This window comes from Diabrotica undecimpunctata, chromosome 4 (assembly GCF_040954645.1).
Source record: "Diabrotica undecimpunctata isolate CICGRU chromosome 4, icDiaUnde3, whole genome shotgun sequence".
Taxonomy (NCBI): domain Eukaryota; kingdom Metazoa; phylum Arthropoda; class Insecta; order Coleoptera; family Chrysomelidae; genus Diabrotica; species Diabrotica undecimpunctata.
Window position 1 is genome coordinate 130733154 of NC_092806.1, and position 26274 is coordinate 130759427.

Below are 26274 nucleotides of genomic sequence, written 5' to 3' on the forward strand. Positions count from 1 at the left end.
TCTTCAGAAAAATTTTCAATAAGTTATTGGATACGTGTAAACCTGCCTTTATTATGTTTGAATTGTTTGCAAAATATGGGCCAGATCGGTTGAATCGTTTTTGCACAATTTAATTTGTTTCCAAGATTTTTTGAAAAATGAACTAATTTTTTAAGTCGGTCCAGATAATTTGACTGAATGTATCTAAGTACTCCGGGGCTTATTTTTTTGTTAACACGTTTATTAATAACTTATGAAAAAAAGTTACATTAAACTTGGAGATATTTCTCCACCAAAAGAAGAGGTCAAGTGACAATAACCCGTCTCAGATTAGGTCATACCAGTGCTACACATAAGTTTTTAATTACAAAAGAATCTGAACCGAAATGTGAGCAGTGTAACTGTGTGATTTATTCAAATTTAATAAATAAGAGTTTTAATAATTATAATAGTAAATAAATAAAAAATAACAATAAAAAGAGACTTAAGAAAAGGTTTGTACATCCCGTAGTTATTAGCTGCTTTGTTTTGGGTAATTTCGTAATGAAAATACGATAAATGTTATTATTTTAACGTTGTACCCCAGTTTAAAAGAAGAAATAGCAAATTTAGTCCAGTAGAACCCGTGATATGTCATTTTTTCCGCGCGCTCTATCTTGAAACTCTGTTGGATTTTTTAAAGTTGTTGAATTAGACCAGCCCCACTCATTTTACTCTAGTCAGAACGAAAAGAACTCTTTAATTTAAGCACTCGTGTTTAAACAACTTTCAATAATTTTGTTTGCTAAAAGTTTTGTTAAAAATTTTTCTCATAAAATAATCGTTAATATCAGCCCTTAATTTACACAGTGATTTAAAAAAAAGGGGGCTATCTTGACCAAAGCTAAGACCACCAAAGTGATCTCTACATAGCTGGCAAAAGAACCTGAACCTACAACCTAAATACAAGTAATGAACCTAACGTAAGAAGAAAAAAAAGGAAGATTATTGCCCATGTTTTTTTTTTGTTCAATCTTAAAATAAAAACTTTCAAGTAAACCTGTGGGTAGCTACAAAAACCATAACATAATTTCATAGCCTAAAAAAGCTCAAATCAATACGTTAAATATACTCCAAAAGCAAATATCAATTTCATTCATAAATAATTTATAACGTTCATAATTGGGCCATGCCCATGACTTTGTTGACCCCATAGAAATAAAACTAATGTTGGTTCATATTTTGCCTAAATGTAATTTAAAGCGAAATTAGGTAGTTTTTAAATAATATAAAAATGTTTGTTGCACTTTAATTAAAAAAAAAACAATTTTGCACAGAAAATTACAACTTTTTTTATTTAAAAACCCGCTTTAACCTAATAAGGTTATTAGCAGAGCGATAACAACTAACTTCACAGTTGTATAAAACATTATTTGAATTTGACAGCAAACTATTTACTACAAAGATTAAAATGAAATGAGTTCATGATACACAAAGGATCTCATGATAAAACGTAGCAAATTCTTTTACTTTAAATTATTACTGTACCAAAACCTTCAAAGTATATGATAAATAAGTTTGCAGTACTTGCTTTTCAACTGAAGCAAAACCATTTTCTGCACTGTAAGCAATTACTTCAAAATATATGAATAAAGATGAAGGTACTTATCTACAGTGCAGACTTCGCCTAAGGGGAATTAACTCTCTCTCTTCAGTCCTAACCCCCGGAGGGAGTGTAGTGGTCATATCGTGTATTGTCCGTCTCCAAAGATCTCTGTCTCTGGTTATTTCTTTTAACTCATACATAGGTCTTTTGCATATGCTTGTAATTTGATCGGTCCATCTTGTTGGAGATCGACCTCATGATTTTCGGCCTTCTACTTTTACTTGGATAATAAATCTTTCCATGTTTTCTGTCTCTGGTCTTATAACATGTCCAAAGTATTTTAATTGTTGGAGATGGACTTTGCTGGACAGCCGTTTGCTGACCTTTAGCTCATCTTCTTCTTCTTTGTGTGCCGTGCTTGTATTCAAGCGTTGGCTATCGTCATATTGACAAGCTGATGAAATGATTCTGGGTCGGCAGCTAGATGAAACAGTTCCTCGACCGTTCGACCTGTCCATTGTCTAATGTTACGCAGCCAGGACAGTTGTAAGCGATATTTAGGTCCTCTCATTATATGACCGAAGTATTGGACCTTTCTTATTTTGATAATGTTGATCAATGCTCGCTCTTTGTGCACGGTCTCTAGCATGCGTTCGTTAGATATGTATGCTGTTCACGGGATTCTGAGCATGCGACGGTAACACCATAACTCAAACGCTTCTAATTTGTTAAGATTTTTTATTTTTGTTGTCCAGGTTTGTAACGCTTGCCGTGCTACAATAATATTACACAAGGCCTGAATCGCTCGTTGTCGAAGAGAATAGGGCGGGGTTATAGAAACTATATCGTATTTTAAATTCAAGCACAATTAGATAATATGAAATTATTATTTATTATTGGACGCCACCCCTGGTTTATCCTCGAAGGGGAAGAGCAAAAAAAAATTAAGATTTATTGAAAGTTTACAAGAAAACTATTCTTTATTATTTCTTAGTAATGAACAAAAAGAAAACATTAAAAGTTACGTTATCCCAAAGGGATTCCAAAATATTATTTTATGTTAACATTATCATAAACAAAAAATCTTTGTATCGTATTAAATTAAGAATTGGTTATAAAGAAAATGAATGTATATATATATTAACCCCAAATTTCGAAATTTGTTTACATTGAAAATAATAGTTATTTATCAACTAGGAACAATGAAGAAAATAAACCTTTAAATTAAATTAGAACACTTCACTATATTTTCATTTTTTTTTGAGTTCATAATCATTTCTGTTGTCTTGAAAGTAGGTATAATAAAAATTGGTACAACCTTAATCTGCTCTGTTTCTCTTCTTATTCAATCAGTCACCAAATTGATTCAGCTACGTACTATATCAAATCACCACCATCCTAGATAAGAGGGGTTAGGGATTCCATAAAAAGATACTGCTACTGGGCCATGATCTGGAATAACTCCATAGCAATACTATCTTGCGACGAGTATTAGAAATATAATATCAGCATTATAGCCTCTCCAATAAGGGTCTAAAAAAATAAATATCTATCTGAAATATGGACAAGAAAAGGATTTATTTGCTCACCTCTGAATTGAGATCCACTTTGGAAACACGTCTTAACGGTTGGACGGTCTTAACAGAAAAGAGCGAAGCGCTGTCATGGCGCCTGAATCTGGAAATTGGGCGTGAGTGACAAGTTGAAAAATATGCTCATCTACCGGAGATATTTGGGAATTACAGAAGAATCCTTGAGTCGGCTACAGGTAGGTACTTGACAGATAGATGGGGCTATTAGTTTTATTAAAAAAAAATATAATCGAAATATATAATGAGTTTCTTTTAAATCTTTTGAAACGGTTACACAGCCCTCCCCACGATTTCAACTGGGTACCAGCGTGGAATCGGACTAGGCATGGTGGCACACCATACTAACCTTTTCAAAAGTAGGAATAGATATACGGAGAGGTAAGACAAACAGAATGGACAAATATAGCTACAATCTGGATTCACAGAATCCTTCTTTCACAACTCACGTGGGAACAACTCAAAGATTTCAGAACAAAGCGAAACAGAACGCATAGAAATGACTCAACTATAAAAATGTAAACAAAAAAAAAATTGCATTCTCACTCTCAAAATGCATAGGGTATTTCACCTATAACCAATATCATGAACAAAGCGGAATAAAACAAAACATATCTACAAATCATTATTTGAGACCAAATGCTCGCATTCAATCGAAACAATATAATTAAGATATTATTATTTGAAATTTCATAAGTAATATAAAGCAAAACATACTAGTGTTGTCACCAAGATACAAAACAGATAATTTACTGCGTAGTCGTTATGAGACCTAACACAATAAAACACAAAAAAATAATGTTATCGTTTGATCGGAAGCGTAGAGTCTTTCATTTATGACTTAATCCACGAATAACATAAGAATAATAATACAATCGTATCATTAACGCCATAAGATACAAAATACAAATGTGTCATCGTTTGTTCGGAAGCATAGAGTCTTTCATCTATGACTTAATCCACGAATAACATAAGGTAATAACGCAGCGCGTCATTATAGACACATTTAGAAATACACAAATAAAAGGAAAGAGTTACTAATAGTTCAAAATTGGGTACATTAAAGTTCTACAAAGACAAGCCTTAATAAGTTTACTGGGAAAGGTAGACATCAGAATTTCTGTAAGACACATCTATATTTAGAAACAAAAAAAGCTGATGTTTAGTTATTAGTATGACAACTAGAATTTGTGATAACTAACGTGTATCATCCGCCTATAATAGGGACAACATTGGTAGGTCAACTTCGGGTAGGGTCAACTTCGGGTAGGGTCTAAATAATTCTAGATTACATAACTAAACAGGTATTGGAGAACTAAAAAAAGTTTCCTGACGCGGGAGGCTGTTATTCTAGATTTATTACTGAAATACAATTATGAATGGCTTATCATTCCGACGAGTCAACTAGCGGGAATCCGCTTACTTCATCCCTAGCCTTCCTCAGTGTCTGGCCATTCAGAATATAGGATGTTCGACAGCAATAATCTTTTCAAACATTATTTTGGGGGGTTTCGAATAGAGAGTCGAAATTCGAAGATCTCCACACTAAGAGTAAAACTTAGGCAAATGAACAGATACTATAATGAACTATCATTGGTAACTAGACAGAGGAATCTTGATATCTTTGGTATAGATATCAAAAAAAATTACTTGGATTTATAAATCCGTAAAATAAGATAAATTGAATTCTGTATCCACTTGAAGACAACTAAAGGTATGTACAATTTATTGTAATATAAACTAACATAAGCATAAAAATATCACACTCTACCAAGGCATTCTAAAAATAAAATGAGATTAAATTTTGCAAACACCCTTAAAATCAATATAGGTTCTTGGTCGGGGTAGCATAAACTTAAGATCTCGATCAATACAAACTAGAGAGAGAATAATACCGAAGTAGAATAAGATAAGATAAAAATAAAATTTATGTCGAAAAGAAATACGACATATATACATATATATATAGACATATTGAACACAATAAATGATCAATATTATAATAATAAAAAGTAAAACAGTTCAACGAACTGGGGTGCGAGCCAAACTGAGTTGCTCTGGAGATCGACGTGCGGAGTCTCCTACACTACTTCCAGAGGCTCGTCTCTTTGCGACAACATCTGAGATACACAAAATTATTAATTGGAATAGGGATAGGTCCACTAATCCACTTGACTATAGCAGGATGCTCCCTGACTAATAGTCAACACCACCGACATAAAACAAGGGTTGTCGAGACAGCTCAAAAAAAAATTGAAACGTGTCAACTTCCTGAAGGGAAAGAAGCACTAGGGGACAGATTTGCCGAAGCAAAGTGGTATTCAATGTACTAAGTACTAGGGTATCAGTGCTGTACTGACCCCACGCCAAAAAAATTTGGAAAGGAAACGAATCCTCTCCAGGATAAAGTTCGCGTTAGCGCAACTCTTCCTGTACACGGGCTACGGAGGGATTGAATAGTCGCTGGAGAAGGTAGCAAAGATTAAGTACGCAAAGGCGTAAAGGGAATCAACCAAAAAATTAAAAATTAAGAATGGACTGAACATTTTAGAAGAAAGGTAGGATGGCCAATAGTTCCATAAGAATATCCTCTGGGATTGATCACAGCGGAAAATTTCCAAGCAAGGAAACTTCCAGAAGGACAAAAGAAGAAAATAAATCCAAACCGTTAATACACAATCTTGGAGAAGAAGAAAGAAAATGGGTTTATGGCATACAAACCATAATCGATACACAAACAGTTTAGTCTAAAACTGTTGTTTCCAAAAGAAACAAAAAAAAATCGTAAGAGTCTTCCACGAAACAAAAACTTACGATAAGACTTAAAAGGAACGGAAGAATCATTACAATCTTCCAAATAAATAGAAAAATATTACAGTCCGTCGTCAATAATAAAAAATCATGATGTTGGATGTAACACACCACAACAATAAAAAAAGTTGAACAGTAAAACATTTTTGACACCTAATTGAATCCAATATGGTCGTCATACAAATCACAAAGAAATGTTTACCATTCTTTAGCAGAACTTTAACAGAGTCAAAATAATATAGAATTTTAATTCTCAGTGGGTCATTTAACGGTAGTACCAGAACTATCTCAATTGTTAAACAAACGTGGTCTTAACGTCGACATAAAGATAAAAGATAAATTCACAATAGGCGGCAGCGGGTTGTTTCACCTCTGTATATACAAAGAGTCACAATAGACAACAGCAAACTACTTCAACCTCACTTGTACCATATCGTGAACACAAGATAATAAATGAAAGCTTTTGAGCCTTAACCAAAATCTCAAAGCAAAAAGATATATGTGGTCTAATAAACTATTAGAAGACCGCAAAAATGTCAACGACAAAAAAAAAGAAAGCTGCTGCGTATACAACAGTCTGACATCACACAAATAACTCAAGATACAATAATACAGGTCACGTGCCTGTACGTCCTACAGGACATCTCGAGAAAAGAAAAAGGTAAAACCACAAATAACAATAAATTCCAGTACCAAAAACATACTTCTACTACATCTGACCACACAAAGACATAAAATTAACATAACAGAAGGAGAATAACAATATTTCCGCTCTATATTCTCAACAAAGACGCCTTAGGCAGAGAGAAACGAAGTCATATCATTACTTCCTTATACTTTTAAAACAAAAGAACCATGGACTGTAAAATATAGAAAGCATTTTCCTTTTCAGGAAATAAAATTTTCTTTTCAAAGTACGAAAAAGTTAAACTATGAAAAAATAAATTTTTAAAATAAACGAAAGACAAATTAAAAAGAAAATTTAACAGATAACAGATATTATATCAAAAACACCCAAAAAAGTATTCTGCAAAAATCCAGATAACACATTTTAAAATTACGTAGGTCGGGACAGCCTGTATATAGGTATAATTCCCGGCTGTTTGCCGCAAATAAAAACCATGAATCAAGGTTAAGAAATAAAATTCACTTAATTGATTTTTCAAATAACGAACGCTAAAAGCCATTTCGTTTATTTAAAATAAACACATTGAGGAATATAATTATTATGGTTCTTATAAACAAAATAAAACTGAACTGCAAAGAAAATGAATTGAGGACTAGAATACAAAATGCTTGAACATATTAGCCGGAATAAATTCAAGGTTTCAATCCATACCAAACACTTATAAAGAAATAAACAAAATTAATTTTTCACTTATGGAATGTTTACTTTAGGCAGACGGGGAATAAACAGACGATTATCTTACCATTCAAAATACGACCATTAAAATGCACACGTAATAAACATTCCAAATACGTATTATGTATTTCACAAAATTAAAAATACGACGAGAATATTTCTACGCAATTTTACGAAGATTAAATTAAAGGAAAACGAAAATCGTACCAGTTAAACTGATTAAACAAAAATTGGGTAAAAGCAAATACACAAACAACTTGAGTCTAAAATACGAAATGTAAACAGAAATCATAAACATATTACGTTGTTTTTATAATGAAGATACACGCCCCACGTTGGGCGCCATTTTGTAACGCTTGCCGTGCTACAATAATATTACACAAGGCCTGAATCGCTCGTTGTCGAAGAGAATAGGGCGGGGTTATAGAAACTATATCGTATTTTAAATTCAAGCACAATTAGATAATATGAAATTATTATTTATTATTGGACGCCACCCCTGGTTTATCCTCGAAGGGGAAGAGCAAAAAAAAATTAAGATTTATTGAAAGTTTACAAGAAAACTATTCTTTATTATTTCTTAGTAATGAACAAAAAGAAAACATTAAAAGTTACGTTATCCCAAAGGGATTCCAAAATATTATTTTATGTTAACATTATCATAAACAAAAAATCTTTGTATCGTATTAAATTAAGAATTGGTTATAAAGAAAATGAATGTATATATATATTAACCCCAAATTTCGAAATTTGTTTACATTGAAAATAATAGTTATTTATCAACTAGGAACAATGAAGAAAATAAACCTTTAAATTAAATTAGAACACTTCACTATATTTTCATTTTTTTTTGAGTTCATAATCATTTCTGTTGTCTTGAAAGTAGGTATAATAAAAATTGGTACAACCTTAATCTGCTCTGTTTCTCTTCTTATTCAATCAGTCACCAAATTGATTCAGCTACGTACTATATCAAATCACCACCATCCTAGATAAGAGGGGTTAGGGATTCCATAAAAAGATACTGCTACTGGGCCATGATCTGGAATAACTCCATAGCAATACTATCTTGCGACGAGTATTAGAAATATAATATCAGCATTATAGCCTCTCCAATAAGGGTCTAAAAAAATAAATATCTATCTGAAATATGGACAAGAAAAGGATTTATTTGCTCACCTCTGAATTGAGATCCACTTTGGAAACACGTCTTAACGGTTGGACGGTCTTAACAGAAAAGAGCGAAGCGCTGTCATGGCGCCTGAATCTGGAAATTGGGCGTGAGTGACAAGTTGAAAAATATGCTCATCTACCGGAGATATTTGGGAATTACAGAAGAATCCTTGAGTCGGCTACAGGTAGGTACTTGACAGATAGATGGGGCTATTAGTTTTATTAAAAAAAAATATAATCGAAATATATAATGAGTTTCTTTTAAATCTTTTGAAACGGTTACACAGCCCTCCCCACGATTTCAACTGGGTACCAGCGTGGAATCGGACTAGGCATGGTGGCACACCATACTAACCTTTTCAAAAGTAGGAATAGATATACGGAGAGGTAAGACAAACAGAATGGACAAATATAGCTACAATCTGGATTCACAGAATCCTTCTTTCACAACTCACGTGGGAACAACTCAAAGATTTCAGAACAAAGCGAAACAGAACGCATAGAAATGACTCAACTATAAAAATGTAAACAAAAAAAAAATTGCATTCTCACTCTCAAAATGCATAGGGTATTTCACCTATAACCAATATCATGAACAAAGCGGAATAAAACAAAACATATCTACAAATCATTATTTGAGACCAAATGCTCGCATTCAATCGAAACAATATAATTAAGATATTATTATTTGAAATTTCATAAGTAATATAAAGCAAAACATACTAGTGTTGTCACCAAGATACAAAACAGATAATTTACTGCGTAGTCGTTATGAGACCTAACACAATAAAACACAAAAAAATAATGTTATCGTTTGATCGGAAGCGTAGAGTCTTTCATTTATGACTTAATCCACGAATAACATAAGAATAATAATACAATCGTATCATTAACGCCATAAGATACAAAATACAAATGTGTCATCGTTTGTTCGGAAGCATAGAGTCTTTCATCTATGACTTAATCCACGAATAACATAAGGTAATAACGCAGCGCGTCATTATAGACACATTTAGAAATACACAAATAAAAGGAAAGAGTTACTAATAGTTCAAAATTGGGTACATTAAAGTTCTACAAAGACAAGCCTTAATAAGTTTACTGGGAAAGGTAGACATCAGAATTTCTGTAAGACACATCTATATTTAGAAACAAAAAAAGCTGATGTTTAGTTATTAGTATGACAACTAGAATTTGTGATAACTAACGTGTATCATCCGCCTATAATAGGGACAACATTGGTAGGTCAACTTCGGGTAGGGTCAACTTCGGGTAGGGTCTAAATAATTCTAGATTACATAACTAAACAGGTATTGGAGAACTAAAAAAAGTTTCCTGACGCGGGAGGCTGTTATTCTAGATTTATTACTGAAATACAATTATGAATGGCTACGTACTATATCAAATCACCACCATCCTAGATAAGAGGGGTTAGGGATTCCATAAAAAGATACTGCTACTGGGCCATGATCTGGAATAACTCCATAGCAATACTATCTTGCGACGAGTATTAGAAATATAATATCAGCATTATAGCCTCTCCAATAAGGGTCTAAAAAAATAAATATCTATCTGAAATATGGACAAGAAAAGGATTTATTTGCTCACCTCTGAATTGAGACCCACTTTGGAAACACGTCTTAACGGTTGGACGGTCTTAACAGAAAAGAGCGAAGCGCTGTCATGGCGCCTGAATCTGGAAATTGGGCGTGAGTGACAAGTTGAAAAATATGCTCATCTACCGGAGATATTTGGGAATTACAGAAGAATCCTTGAGTCGGCTACAGGTAGGTACTTGACAGATAGATGGGGCTATTAGTTTTATTAAAAAAAAATATAATCGAAATATATAATGAGTTTCTTTTAAATCTTTTGAAACGGTTACAGGTTTCACATCCATAGAACAAAGTGGACCAGACGTAGCACTTCAATACTCTTAGACGTGTGGTCAACGACAGACTTCTACTGCATAATACAGAACGCCAGTTAATAAAGTTTTTCCGTGCGAGTTCTATTCTGGTCGAAATTTCCTCGTCACTTTCAACCCTGCAGTCAATCCAGCTACCCAGATATCTAAAGTGTTCCACCCTTTCCAGGATTTTGTTATCTGATCTAAGTACTGAGTCTTCAATATTAATTTTTCCGACCACCATCCATTTTGTTTTTTTTGCGTTGATTGTTAAGCCCTTTTCAGTGCATTCGTTGTTTACAGCATTCAACAGGGTTTGAAGATCTTCTAGACTTTCTGCCATTATTGCGGTGTCATCGGCGTATCTGATGTTGTTAATAATTTCACCACCGAGCTTAACACCTTCGCGGCGATTATTTAACGCTATTTAAAAAACTGGTTCAGTGTAGGCATTAAACAACATCGGTGACATAACACATCCCTGTCTGACACCACGCTTAATAGAAACTTTAGCTGAAACCTCTTGGTCCACCTTAACACAAGCGGTCTGATTGTAGTAAAGATTTTTAAGGAATCTAATGTTATACGTGTCCAGACGAACTGAGTCTAAGCATTGAAATAATAATGTTTGTGATACTCTATCAAAGACTTTTTCGAAATCTATAAAATATACGTAAATATTTTTCCTAAACTCAATGCTCTTTTGTAAGAGTATTCGCATGCAAAAAAGAGCTTCTCGAGTACCCATACCGTTTCGGAAACCAAACTGCTCATCATCAGTTATCCCCTCACAAAGTTTATATATGCGACAATGCAATATTTTCATAAAAATTTTGAGCGTGTGACTCATTAAACTGATAAGTCGATAGTCGCTACACTGTCTGGCATTCTTTTTCTTGGGAATAGTTATAAATATCGATTCTAACCAGTTGTCTGGTAATTTGCCGCTGCTGTATATCTTATTAAAGAAGGATGTGATAATCGCAACACTCTCATTATCTAATAGTTTTAACAATTCTGCAGATATTTCGTCAGGACCAGAAGCTTTCCTTCGTTTCGCTTGGTCGATAGCCTTCTGAACTTCTGAGATTAGAATCGGTGGGCCTGTATCTCGGTTAGATGTTATTTCTTGGTAGATTCTTTGGTCATAGTTAAATAATTCTATTATGTAATTTTCCCACTCGGTACAGCGCTCTTTTTTATCACTTAAAATTCTACCACCAGAGTCTTGTTTTGCCCATAAGTTCTGCTTTTGCCTGTTAATTCTTTTAGTTTTTTATGCAAATGGAAGCTGTCGTATTGTTGCTCCAGTTTCTCAATTTCTAAACAGGATTCTTGTAGCCATCGGTCTTTTGCTACTTTAATTCTTTTTCGGATTTCTTTATGTATTTCATTGTATTTTTCTCTGTTTATGGATTTATACTGCCTTCGAACGTCCATTAGATCTAAGATGTCTTGTGTCATCCAGTCATTTTTAACTGTTGGTCGTCTTAGAAGATTTTCTCGAGATGCAGTGGTTATTGTCGTTTTCATTTGTTCCCAGCAATCATCTATGTTGTTGGTATCTTCTAGTCTAATTTCGTGGAACTTGTCGTTAATTTCTTGAGAAACCTTATTTAGAGTGCATGGGTCTTGGAGTGTATCTAGTGATATTTTGGAGGTTTTCTGATTTTTACAGATTCTCTTTAGCTTAACTGTGATTGTAGAGCACAGTAGAGTATGGTCTGACCGAATATCGGCACCCGGGTAAGTCTTGACCGATTTTATTCAGTTTTTAAATCGTTCATTAACTGTTATATAATCAATTTGATTTCTTACAATATTGTCTCCTCGATCGCTTGGAGACTTCCAAGTATATAGTCTACGTTTTGGTAGACAAAACCATGTATTCATAATTACAAATTTTTCCTCTTGGCAGAACTGCACCAACCGTTCTCCTCTTTCATTGCGTTGTCCTAGACTTAGCTCATATAAAATTGAATTATCCATCCGGTGATCGGTCCACAGAATTCGTAACATTCTTCTCCAACAGAACATTTCAGTTTCGTCTAACTTTCTTCTTTTAGCTTGTCGTAGGGTCCAATATTCACATCCGTTTGTCCGTATTGTGAATATTAAGCAGTTGATCAACCTCATTTTTAGAGATCGTGAAATTTGAGTGTTCTTCCATATTTTGGCCATCTTTTCTACGGCAACTTTGCTAGATCACATCTGCGTTTTATTTCTTTCTGTAGTGATGCTGACTTCACAACCTCAAGCTGGTATCCATCATTATCTTTGTCATTGATATGTTTAACTGCAGGTCAAATATATGACTTTCATTTTCAAATTCAAATTAACTATCTGCAAAACGTAGGTTGTTGTTCATAATAACACGTGTGTGGTAATTATGACGTTTCTAAATAATGTAAGTTGATACTTCTTATTGCGCATCACATGCCCTAAGTATGTCATCTTTCTGATTTTCACGATACGCATAATTTCCAGATCTTTATTCATACGTTGGATCACGGTGTTGTTTGTAACATGATGGATATAGGAAATTCTGAGCATGCATCGGTAGCACCACATTTTGAAGGCTTCTAATCGTTTGGATGTTGCCTCCGTCAAGGTCCAGGCTTCGAGTCTATATAAAAGGGTAGAAAATACATAGCATCTCAAGACTCGTGTTCTTATATTAATGTTCAGGTGCATATTATATAAAATCTTCCTGAGGCGATTGAAGACAGCTCTCGCCTTTTCTATACATCTTATTTCCTGTGAGTGGTCCCATTCCTTATTAGGCTGCATCCAGGATATGTAATTTTGTCGATTATTTTCAAGGGTTCATTATTAGCTGTGAATTGATGCTGTATTACGTCGTTTTTACTTACTACAGGAATTTTGGTATTCTTACAGTGTAATTTCATGCCGTATCTGTCACAGGCTTCCACTAGACGGTCTATTAATGGTTGCAGATCCTCCGCATTATAAGCAATCAAAACCGTATCGTCCGCATATCTTAAATTGTTTATGATTTTACCATTGATTTTTATACCTTCTCTTAAACCATCAATAACTTTCCTGAACAGCATTTATGAGTAAGTATTGAACAATGCATCCCTGACGTACTCCCCCTTTTATCGTGAATTATTGTGAGGTTTCGTTGTCTACTCGTACAGTTGCCCTTTGCTGTAAGTATAAATTTTTAATTAGAAATATTTTTTGATGTTGCACCTTGTCAAATGCTTTTTCAAAGTCTATAAAGCATGCGTAGACTTCGCAATTTACGTCTCGAGCTCTTTGTATCAATACTTGCATGGAAAATTGGGCCTCTCGCGTTCAGCTTCTAAACCCAAACTGAACACTGCTTATGTTTTCTATATATGCGAGAGTGAATAACAGAAAGAAGGATTTTGAGTGCATGGCTCATTAAGCTTATAATTCTGTGATCAGAGCATCTGGTGGCATTTGCCTTTTTGGGTATGAAGCTGGAAACTAGCCAATCTGTAGGAAATTCTGCAGTTTCATAGGTTTTGTTCAGTAGACTCGTTAGGAGTTTGAATTGGTTGTTTTTCAGCTTGTATGTTATCAGGTCCAGGTGCTTTGTTGGTTTTTAGTCTTTTTATTGCATATGTTACTTCACTGAGCGTTATTTCTGGTACTGAACATCCAGAAACACTGACTTCTCTTCCTTCAATAATTTTTCCATGTATTGCCTACATCTCTCAAGTATTCTCTCATTTTCGTAGAACAGATTGTTGTGCTCGTCTAGTATTAAGTTATGACTTCGTGATCCGTTTCCTCCCGTTAAGTTTTTGATCTTTTTATGTAGGTTAAAAGTGTCATGCTTCTGTTCTAGGTACTCTATTTCTATGCATTGATCTTATAGCCATGATTCTTTTGCTGCTTTAATCTTTTTCTTAATGATTTTATTTATTTCTTTGTACCTTTCCTCATTCTTATTTCTGTGTTTTCTTCGTTCTTCCATTAGCTCCAATATTTCTTGTCTCATCCATGGCTGTTTCTTTATATTGTTTTCTGGTTTAAGTTTATTATCTACCACTGAATTACAGATATTTTTGATTTTATTCTACATATCATCCACACGTTTTCTTGATTAATATCTGAGATTACCATGCTGTTTATTTTGTTGTTGATCTCCTCTTTGACTTCTTCTCTTGTGGTTTAACATGCGACATAGCAAATAAAAGGGGAGGATATAACGAATATATTTAGATAGAAAAAACAAACAAAGAGACTATTAAAAGGGCAATACACATCGTCTTCGTTATTAATGAACGTATAGCGACATACGACATATCACATAACACTATGGATGATAATAGACATATTTTCTTTATAGGTAAATAAAGCATAAGGTAAATACAAGGTAAATTTGCTTTATTCACCTGAAAATGTCTCTGACTGATTACAAAATGAACAACTAGCCTAATAAATAAACAACTAGTACATATAATTTATATAGCGTGCCACCAATATATATATACATATATATATATATATATATATATATATATATATATATATATATATATATATATATATATATATTGAGATGATTGGTGTTTAAAGAAAATAATTTATAAATTATATACTAGATACTATTAGATATAAAAAGTATTTGGTTATTTTAAGAAGTTATATACTAGAGAATTTAATAAAAATTATTTATGTGAGGGCATTTTTAAGAAATTAGCATGTAATAAGTGTAAAAAAAGTTTTATTTTAGTAATTATAATGTTGTAGATATATTTAAGTGAGCCATGTGACTAGGCAACCAAAAATACTCTTTAAAGTGACGTTTAGATAATAATTACGAATATAAAGTGGGGTTATAATAATATGTTGTTTAAAATGTGTAGTTTATTAAATTAGAGTGTTAGTTACTGATTTAAGTGTATATTCTGATCTGAAAAGCCTAAATGTCAACAAAATTATCAATAGAAAATTAAAGAATTCTCCAGAATACAGAATTTGACCTTTGTTTACGAGAGAACATTCTCGAATAATGGTTATGTCTGTGGTTCGAACATATACTTTTTCCAGAACATCCATATAGAAGAAATAGAACAAAATTGAATAGGATTTCTTACCAGATGGTTCTAGAAGATTGAAAAGGTATAAATACTCGGTGATTTGGATTCAAGAGGGCCAGTTTAGTATGAAAGTTAGTTAGAGTTCATTCAGTTAGTAAGAAGAATTCAGATCAGTTACAGTTTAGTCAGAATTAGGAAGAAAGTATAAAGTATGTAATAATCGGTGATTTAGTATTAAAATTTGATAATATTGGAAAGTATATTAGAAGAATATTGGTTGGATATTGGAAGAAATTAAAAATTATATTATGATTGGAGATTAGTATAAATCAACTTATGATAATTATATGGTGATTGGATATTGGTATATTGAAAAGAAGAATAAATATAAATGCTGTTTGCTGGTTTGCTTGGTGGTTTATAAATGCTTAAGAAGAAATATATTTTAAATTGGTGGAAGCTGATAATTGGAAAAAGTAATTTCACAAAAACAAGGATAACCGAAGCACGAAGACATTGAGTAGTGATTAGAATCTATATAGTGGAAAACAGTTCATTTAGGCATTCAGTGACAGAAAGGTACAAAATTTTGTTAATATAATTTAGTTAGTGTCATAACAATTACAATTTTGAAGATAGTTTGTTTAAATTTTACATTGTCTATAGAATTTAATTAGTTTCATAAGAATTTCAATTTAAAGATAGTTTATTTTAAATTTACATTGGCTAGGTTAGATATATATGTGTGTTTCATAGTAGATATAATAAAGATAATTTAAAAAAGTACTTACAAACTAATTCTTTGAGAACCGCGATAAAAACCCTATATATTATATTATTAAAAATTATGTTTATATTGTAATTATGTATATTATATTATGTTTTGGATGGGTTGGAGTCATTAAAAGGGGCTATTGGCTAACTATTTTTTATCTCGAGCTTTCAATTGTGTTTACAATTATTTTGAAGAGCTGCTAAAAAATACAAAATATCTTACAAAGTGGAACTAGAAAAAAAATTATATTAACTCACCAAATAAAATTAGTTTTGTTAATAAATTTCTGCTAAACATATTTTAAAAAAACTATTCTAAAAATTTTCTTATCTAATAAATGTTTCTTAAATTTTGTAAAAAAAACATGATGTCAGGTCAGATGTGCACCAGATCATACTTTATATTTACTTGGATTATATGCAAAAAGTTTATTATTTTAAAAATTTAACGACTGTCTCTAGATGACAATTGATTGGATTTCCCGTCGCATGCGACGGGTAAAGTTACTTATAGTATTTTATATAAGCTGAAAACCCAAAAAAAATAGTTTCCAAATAGTTTTTTTTTTTGTTTCAGATATAAATATTCCAGAAAAATTCTTCTAGGATTAATATTTTGTTGTATAGGTGACGCTCTACTCGTATGGAATCAATATTTTGACTTAGGAATGTTTGCGTTTATGATAGGCCACCTCCAGTATATTATGGCTTTTGGATTTAAACCTCTACAAATTCCACTTGCTACAGTTTTGTATACATTAGGCACAATGGGTAAGTGTAATCGATATTGTATTTAACTTTAAATATTTTCTCTTTAAAAAAGGCCGTTGTTTAGCTATACATTATTAATAAAATTAAATAAACGGCTAAAAATTATTATTATTATCCAGATTTAGCCATACCGCTCACACTCTTTCTAAGGCGAAAATTCACTCATCCCAGATACCTACGGTATCAAAAGGATTGAGCTCTGGTGGGACTCTTTCCGTGTTATCAAGCCCTAGGTGACTTGGTTTGCTGGAGTATATTCCAAAAATTTTCATACACATCTGGACGTCGCAAGGAGTACAGCTTTCTGCATGGCCTCATTAAGATGTTCATTTAGACCCAGCTGTTTGATGTTCGCTAGGAGGTTTTTGGGAATAACACCAGTAGTAGATAGAATAATAGGTACTGTCTGGGTACTTTCCATTCTTCATTGTCTCCTGATTTGTATTTCTAGATCTCTATACTTAGCGATCTTTTCATTGTATTTAACACGCAAATTATTGTTAGGTATCGCCACATCAATAAGTGTTTGCCTGGTAAGTTTATTAACTAGTATGAGATCCAGTCTATTATGTGCCACTGGTTGGTCTGTGAGCACAGTGCGGTCCCAGTATAGCTGGTAGTTGTCATTTTCAAGCATTCTGTCAGGTACATATTGATAATAAGGAAGATGGTCGGTTTGGAGAAGTTCCAGTTTGTCAGCTAGTTCTTGGTGGATAACCTTTCCTACTGAGTCACGGCGTTCTTTATAATCAGTTCCGACAAACGCCTGGCAGCCCCCGGTAAGATTTTGGATGGTTTCTTGGGCTTGGCATCCATATCGGCATTTGTCATTTTGGACTTGAGGATCTTTAACAATATATTTCAGGTAATTTTTAGTTGGAATAACCTGATCCTGAATGGCAAGTAGAAAGCCCTCAGTCTCGGGAAACATCTTTCCTGATGTCAACCAATAGTTCGACGCTGTATTGTCGACATATTCTTGGCTGATCTCATTATATATCTCATTATTATTATATAACCAATGAGGGCAGAGGAACGAGCTCCTATTATGCCCAAAAAAACAAAGAAAAATATCCTTATAAAACGAATGCAAATTCAATAAGAACACTTCTGTTTACATGGAGCTTTAACCCCCCGGGCTTCCCATAAAATCCCCTTCACAGGGGGGTAAAAACACAAAAAAACCATTTACCAAGAATCTGTACGCCGTAGAAAAAAAATATTTCAAATAAAAATTGTAGCTGAGATTAATTTAAATAAAAATGTTTATTAGCACTTTTTACGTAGAATGAACCGTTCTCTCAGAAACAACACTTGAAGCGACCGGTGATTTTAAATGTGAGTTCCATATGCGAAATCAATGTTGAATACAATTTGTATCAACTAGGCATCAGAGTTTTTGATCAGAGTTTCCTATCGACAAAAATCAAAATGCGTTTTAAAGGTGAAGAGTGCAGCTTTCGTATGAATTTTTGTATTTTGCCGCAAATGATGTCAGTTTCTATAAAGCTGTTCAATAAATAAACTTTTTTTTTAAATAAATTTTTTACGATTCTCGCGAGATCAATAAAATTTATTACTTTCATTGACCGCTTGTAGTGAAATTTTCATTATTGCAGATCAGTCTTCAAAACCTATAACATGAAAATTCAATTTTGATTTTTGGCAACCAATGTGAGGCATTTGAAGTATGACTAAAAACGCAGAAACAACTACAAACGATCGCACGTCATAGGAAATGCCTCCAAGAGGACGGTTTTGGGTGTAATTTATAGCATAAGTTATGTACTTTTGAAAAATGTACTAGTGTAATTAAAAAAGGGCGTTTTAAACGCGATAGATCGTTTGCAATGTAAAAGTTTAAATTCAGCGTTTTTTTAAGCATATTTCAAATGCTTCACATTTGTTGTCAAAACTCAAAACTACAATTTCATGCTATACGTTATGAAGTTATTGTCGATAGGATCAAAAGATATTGAATTTTTACCGTATTTTTACCGTCGAGCTGGTACAAATTTTAATGAGAATTGATTTCGCGCACGTAACACATTCAAAATTACTGATCGCTTCAATCGTTGTTTCTGTGAGAACCATTCATTCTACACAAAAAATACTAATAAATGTTTTTGTTCAAAATTATCTCAGCTACATTTTATATTTAATAGATTTTTTTTTTTTTTCGTTTTTCCCGCTATACGTGGGGGGTTTTAGGGAAAACCCGGGAGTAAAAGTGTTTACATCTTATTTAGCGTCCTAAAATTGATATTTTCGGCAAAATTGAGCTTGTTTGTATGACTTTTTGGGGTTCGGTGGCTTTTTCGACATAAATATTTCGCAACAAGTTTATATTTAGTCATCTCGTTAAGAGATTATAAAACATAAAGATTAGTGCAGCGGTTCTTAACAGTACCTAGATAGAAAATACAACTGAAACAAAGTATATTCCATTATATACAATTATAGTATACCAAAAAAGTATACCAGCGATAAAATATGACACGATACTAATACTAAATAGAAAGACGATTATATAATTCTTCCGGAAGCCATCTATTATACACCGGTCGTACTTCAGCTAATTGGTTTATTGTACATAGGATTGATACATACACCACAAATAACATTAAGTTCGTTGATTACATATTAAGTCCATTGAAATTTTACATTTTTTATGCCTTCGCGTGCATTTCTTAGAGGTACAATTTTATTTTTTTTTATGTGTTGGGAGGGTAAGTATAATCTTAAGTTCAAGTTTGTGGGACCACCCTTGTCCCCCGATCGCCATCTTAGAAAATAAGGGGAAGGGTTTTCGCTCTGACAATTTGTAATATCGTTAAATTCTCATTAAAATATAGAGACAATATCAAGTAAATCTAACTTGGATTAACAAAAAATAATACATAAATTTTAAAATACCTATTTGAGTATTTAGACTATTTTGTTTGTTAACAATAAGTACACAACGGATGTCGGTACATCAAGGATAAAAAATATGAATTGGTATCGGAAACCGCTGATAAAAACCACTGGGTGTTATTAATTTTGCAATACTACAACGAACAAACAAGTTGATATTACTTATTAATTTTACTAAAAAGTGTAATTACCCAAAATTTATTTTGCCACATTCCTGACAATTCATATCGGATTCGTCATAATAATCATAAATAATTGTTTGTGTGTGCTATGCTTTTCTAGTTTTTTTTTTTTTACTAGACACAGAAGTGTACTTACATTAAAATCTGGTCAGTAAGACCAATTATCAATTTGTTTCTTACTAGTGAAATCTTAAAATTAGGTGTCTACTCACTAGTATCTTTCCTATTATTTCTAATAACTAGCAATAAATTTAGCATGCATACTCGCACAACACTTTACTCTGCTTTTCACTCACTCATTATACCAGTTCAAAAGGCTTTGTTCTTTTGAGCCTTCTCTCTAGGTTCGTATTGTCGAGGAGCTGGATAGCTTCGACGTTTACATGATGGTGGAGTCGTTGTTCATGGCTCCATGCAAATTTCTTGATTATCTGATTGACGTCTTCCATCTTGAGGTCCCGGTGAAGGTCGTTGTTCCTAACGTACCAAGGCGCATCTACGATGTTCCTCAGTACTTTATTCTGGAATATCTGGATTACTTTGATATTACTAGGCTTGGCACAGCCCCAGAGTTGGCAGCCATAGGTCCATACTGGTCTCAGTATTTGTTTATAGATTAGGAGTTTATTATTTATGGATAGAGAGGAATGTCTTCCCATTAACCAATACATTTTCTTGTAGCGGATGCCTAGTTCTTCTCTTTTCTTCTTCACGTGAGCTTTCCAGCGAAGTTTCGCATCAAGAGTGATCCCCAAGTACTTTGCTGATGTTGCAATAGGCACTTGGACATCATTTATTCTAATAGGAATATTATTAATTCTCTTATTGGTAAAATTTATATGGACTGATTTATTCTCATTCAGCTTAATTTTCCATTTTTTGGTCCATTCATGGATTTTATTTATTGAATTTTGTAGTTTTTCTGTATCTTCTTCGACGGTTTCACTTACCGCTAAGAGAGCAGTGTCATCTGCGAAGGTAGCTATGGTGTCGTCTTCTAGTTCAGGTATATCACACGTGTATATTAGATATAGGACTGGACCCAATACACTCCCTTGTGGAATACCTGCTTCAATATCCTTGAGATCAGTGTATGCATCTTCTTGTTTAACTCTAAAATGTCTGTTCGCTAGATATGATTGTAATATATTTGAATATTGTTTAGGCATGAATGATTTAAGTTTATGTATCAAACCCTTATGCTTTTCTAGTGACTATAATCATAATATATATAATCATAAATAATTACATATGCTTTTCTGGTGACAATAGTTTGTATAGCCAGAATGAAGATTATTGTGTCATAATAAGAAAAGTTGACCCGTCGAAGTGTGAACTAGTTTTCAGTTAGATGATTTTTATGACATATTTTGTATGCTTTAGGAGATGTTTTAAGTCATGATATTTTTTTCCTAGAATGCTTACGGACTTTACTACACATATTTAAATTTGGGCACGTTCGTAACATTAGATATGGAAATTATGATAAATTTTTTTAAGTATCCATGGTTCACACTTTCCCGTCAATTTGGGGTAAGTGTGACAATGGACTTTAGTTTACAACAGCGTGTGTTATTTTTGGGGCAAGTGTAAATAATTTAAAATTGCAAGAAAAAACGAATTTTTTAGTGTTTGAAAAATTTTAATTTATTTATTTTTAAGCAAGTTACAAACTTTTTAAGATTTAAAGGTTTAACCCGACAAAATTTACGTCAAAAATAAAATGATCCCTTCTGTCTTTAACGGATTCTGGTAAAGTTTTTACGATATCGTCTTCAACTATTATATCTGTGTCTTCTATATCAGGCCAAAAAAAGGTATTACTACTCTTTTTATATCTTAAAAAGCAACTTTTCCATTCATTTTCAATCTTTTTATCAATTCTTTCAATAAAATGTTTAATATGTTTTTTAGATGTGTACTCCACAACAACCCAAATACTAAGCGCGATTTGGGTCTTTCCCAACTCTCCAACTGTTGTCACTTCCTTCTCAATTATTTGCTCGTTTTCTTCAAATATTTCAGGATCTAAATCATCTTCAGAGTCAGTATATTCTACCAAATCTTCTTCCGATTCTGAGCTACTAAAATTTTCTTCTCGTTTCTTAATTCTCTTCGGTTTTTGAATTTTTGCTTCTTTTTTCTTTTTGCGTTCTTCTTCTTTTGTTTGTTTTCCTATTTCTTTTGTGTTCTTCAATCTATTTTCTTCTATAAGTTTATTCAGAACTTCTTCGGAAGTAACGACTTCTGCCCCTGCAGCCCCTTTTTTTGAGACTTTGCTTATTTGTCTGTTTAACAGTGTTTAATAGCAGCTCCTCAAAACTTATTTGTGAAGAACTACTACTTGGAATTGCATCAGAAATATTGGTTGTATGGTTTTCTACAATCTGGTCTTTATTTACCGACTGATCAATATTGCCGACGGTAATAGCATCCATATTAGTATTTGCGGTTTCAGCTACAACTATTGTTTGGTCTTCTAAACTCTCTGGTTCTTTACATCTTTTTAGGCTTTCAGGGTGGTATTTTTCCTCTGGTATGACATAACGGTTAAATGGATACATACCAGCTTTTCTAAATCCGTATTTGATAATTTCTACGCTTACGTTTTTCCATTTAGTGCTTATCGTCAGAGAAAACTCTTTTTTTAGAATTTTAAGACCAGTATTATGTCTCTGCCAGGTTACGAGTTGTTGGTCCCAAGCGTCTTTTAGAGACTTCTTCTTCTTAGTCGTTAACCTGATGCAGGTATCGTGATATCATGAAGCTATTAGCTAAATTTTCCAATGTTCCTCCACGTTTTTCTATCTTCTGCCATTCTAGCACATTCTGACAATGGAGCGCCAATGGTAGCAACAATATGGTCCGTGTATCGTGTAGGAGATCTACCTCTATTTCTTTTGCCTTCTACTTTTCCCTGGATGGTAAGTTTTTCAAGACCATTTCTTCGAAGCACATGTCCAAAATAGCTTATTATTTGTTCTGATATTTGTGTTCTTAGTCTTTTCTTTATGTTTAGCTGGTCCAGTATGGATTCATTTGTTCTTCGGGCCACCCATGGTATTCTCAGCATTCGTCTCCAGCAGTACATCTCAAATACATCTATGTTCTTTTTGTCTTTCTCAGTAAGGGTCCAGCATTCCGATGCATAAGTAAAAACTGGAAAAACTAGACTTCTTACTAGTCTCATTTTTGTATCGGTAGTTATTTCATGGCTTTTCCAAATTTTTGTTAATTTTGCCATAGCGCTTTTTGCGATTGCTGACCGCCGCTTTATTTCTTCAGTACAGCCTCCTTTGTTCGGTATTAATGAGCCCAGATACACAAATTTATCTACAACAGCGATATTGTTTATTATGACCAGATGATTTTGATTGTTGTTAGCTCTGTCAATTATCATGATTCTCGTTTTATCTATGTTTATTTTAAGGCCCATCGTATAGTTCTTGGGGCAAAGTAACGCAGTGGGGCCCCACTTCCTTCTGCGTGGTAGAAAATAGTTTTATAGACTTAAATACGGTTAAATCCAAAGGCTGCAGAAGGTGGCTGGTATGAGGAGGAAGTTTGATGATTGTGATATCATTATGTCGTGTTAATTCAACTATTTCAATACTAATATGGGTACTATGACCGTCATATATCAACAGTACCGGCCTGTTTTCTCCTAATGCGGGAATAAACGCTTTTTTAAAATAATTAAAAAATACGTCCTCTCCATCCATCCATTGGGACTGGCTGCATAAGCAGTTCCCGGAAATGATTTCTTGTTATCTGGTAGCCAGGAATCCCAAATATTTTTTCCCTTGAATACGATTAGTGGTGGGGCCTTCGTCCCTGATGCAGACACTGCTGAAAGAACCGTGGTGTTTTCTCTTCCTGGACCGAAAGTAGTTTGGAACTTGGTTTACCTTTACCTCCCACGACTGTGGTTTTTTTGGGATCGTGAGAAATGGATGTTTCGACCATATTCCACACGAGTTGCGGCTTGTCCTCTAATTTTAGCTGAACTAAAGTTTTTTTGAGAATATCAAAATATTCTTGGATGATGAAAGGATCTGTCATTTTTTTCTTGAGTACTCTACAGCTTAGGGTTTTTTATGCTAAGTTGGTGACGTCTTTTAAAACTCCCGAACCACTCATCCCCAGGAGTGTTATCTTTAAATGAAGTTTTTATGTCATTTTTGGTAACAAATTCGCAAACAATCTCTAGTAGTTCCAATCTGGATATTCCAAATCCCCGCCGTTCCATAGTTTTTAGTCCTTGGGTCAATCTAGTCTCATCTTGGAGTGGAATCGCTGGAGCCCTCCCTTGCGATTTGCTTTTAACTCCTCGAGCACCAGTCACATGGTAGAATAATGTTGTTTTAGGAATATTATACAATTTATGTGCCCGGTATATCGAACACATGATACTATAACAAACAAGATATGCTAGGAAAAATATATTCCAGTTCACTACATTTAGTTACAAATTCCAGTGTTGGTTTGAATAAACCACCCTCAGAAACGTGGTTTACCCAAGTAAACGATTTATCGTTAGCGTCCGGAATATATCCAAGTATTTCTTTTTTTTTGTAACTGCAATGAAACCGGCTAAATTTTCCAATCCATCCCATTCCAGGTCTTTTATATTCTAATTAATAAAATCTTGATGACTGTCATTTAAATCTTCAGGGTTAATTTCTGCATCACCACTAGAAAGGTTTAAGAGAAAAAGATCTCTTCAGTGACAATTTCATCATTAATTATATTATTAATAGTAATATTTCACTGTTTGTCAGGCAATCCCAATAGTTTTTCTTTTAAACAATAGTCATAAATACATCAAAATTCGCATTATTGACCATTCAAGAACTTTAATAATGTTTTCTGTTATCTCCTAACGTGACCAATTTCCACGAATGCATTTAACAATTTCAAATATGTTTATGGCTCATACTGTGAATGTTGATGAATCACATTGAAATCACGAGCTAAAACTGTTTTTTATGTTCGTAATAAAAAACAACTATTTCAATAAATTCAAAATTAAATTAAAAAATTATCGATTACCTCATCATGCCCAGATGGATAATGTAACTATAGTATGATATATATATATATATATATATATATATATATATATATATATATATATATATATATGCTAAAAAATCATAATTTAAAAATAAAATTAACATGATTCGGGATTTGTCTTCAAAGTCGGTTGTTTCCGAAAAAATGAATTTATTCCGTAATTTTGCCCCACAAAATATATATATATATATATATATATATATATATATATATATATATATATATATATATATATATATATGTAAATACACTTATTACAATCTCAAATCGAGTTTTAGCCAGAGTAATAATCTATGTATTAAAGCAAGCAAAAACAATGGAATGATCTTATCATAGACATGCTATAATGATTTAGATATAGTGCGTAGACATGCACCTTCATGGTATTTTCGATTTGTTCTTTCAGGCTTTCAGGAATTATGTATCTGGGAGCTTTTCCAACTTTGTTCTTTTAAAATCATTTTAAATATATCAAGAAGAAACTTTTTAAATATATTTATATTTTTATATTTATATATTTATTTATATATTTATAAAAATTTATAAATTGTGACGTGCAAGCATTTTTATATGAAAAATACTATAAATTAATATTTTTAACTTACAAATTCTTTATTTTCAGTTGTATTCTATTTACTGCCTGATCTCTACGGTGTGTTCTCATTCGGTGTTCCTATTTACATTTTCATAATAACTACAATGTTATGGAGAGCAATTGCAAGAGTACAATTCTTTGAGGTAAGTACTTATAAAAAATCCTTAAAAAATTGACATTTATCCGGTAATTCTAAGAAATTCAAAAATAAAAGGGATTTGCTCTGTAATCAGTTATTCTACGCGCTCTGTAGCTCAGTGGGTTGGCTAATGGCGACAGTCACTTCATTGTGAGTACTTGAATCGACCCTTACAAGCCAAAAATATTTCATACGTCTTGCGGCATTCAGGTAAAAAAGTTTTACATCTAGTTGATTGGTTTTTAAGTACCTAATACGATGAGAGATAAGGTGTCATATTTTTTTATAGTCACCGATATGTTCAACTAATCTCTTTTGTACTGTTGTCTGTCATACTACTGTGTTAGTGAACTTCATCTTGATCTGAGCCATG

General features: G+C 33.0%; 1 protein-coding gene across 2 annotated transcripts in view; it reads left to right on the forward strand.

Moving 5' to 3' along the window:
• Positions 1–26274, forward strand: part of LOC140440019 (lysoplasmalogenase TMEM86A) — a 90388-nt gene that overhangs the window by 36606 nt on the left and 27508 nt on the right. For both annotated transcript variants that reach the window (XM_072530256.1, XM_072530255.1), the window contains exons 3-4: positions 16800–16993; positions 25790–25905. In XM_072530256.1, the coding sequence (XP_072386357.1) occupies positions 16800–16993; positions 25790–25905 (310 nt within the window). The remainder of the gene's footprint in view (positions 1–16799; positions 16994–25789; positions 25906–26274) is intronic.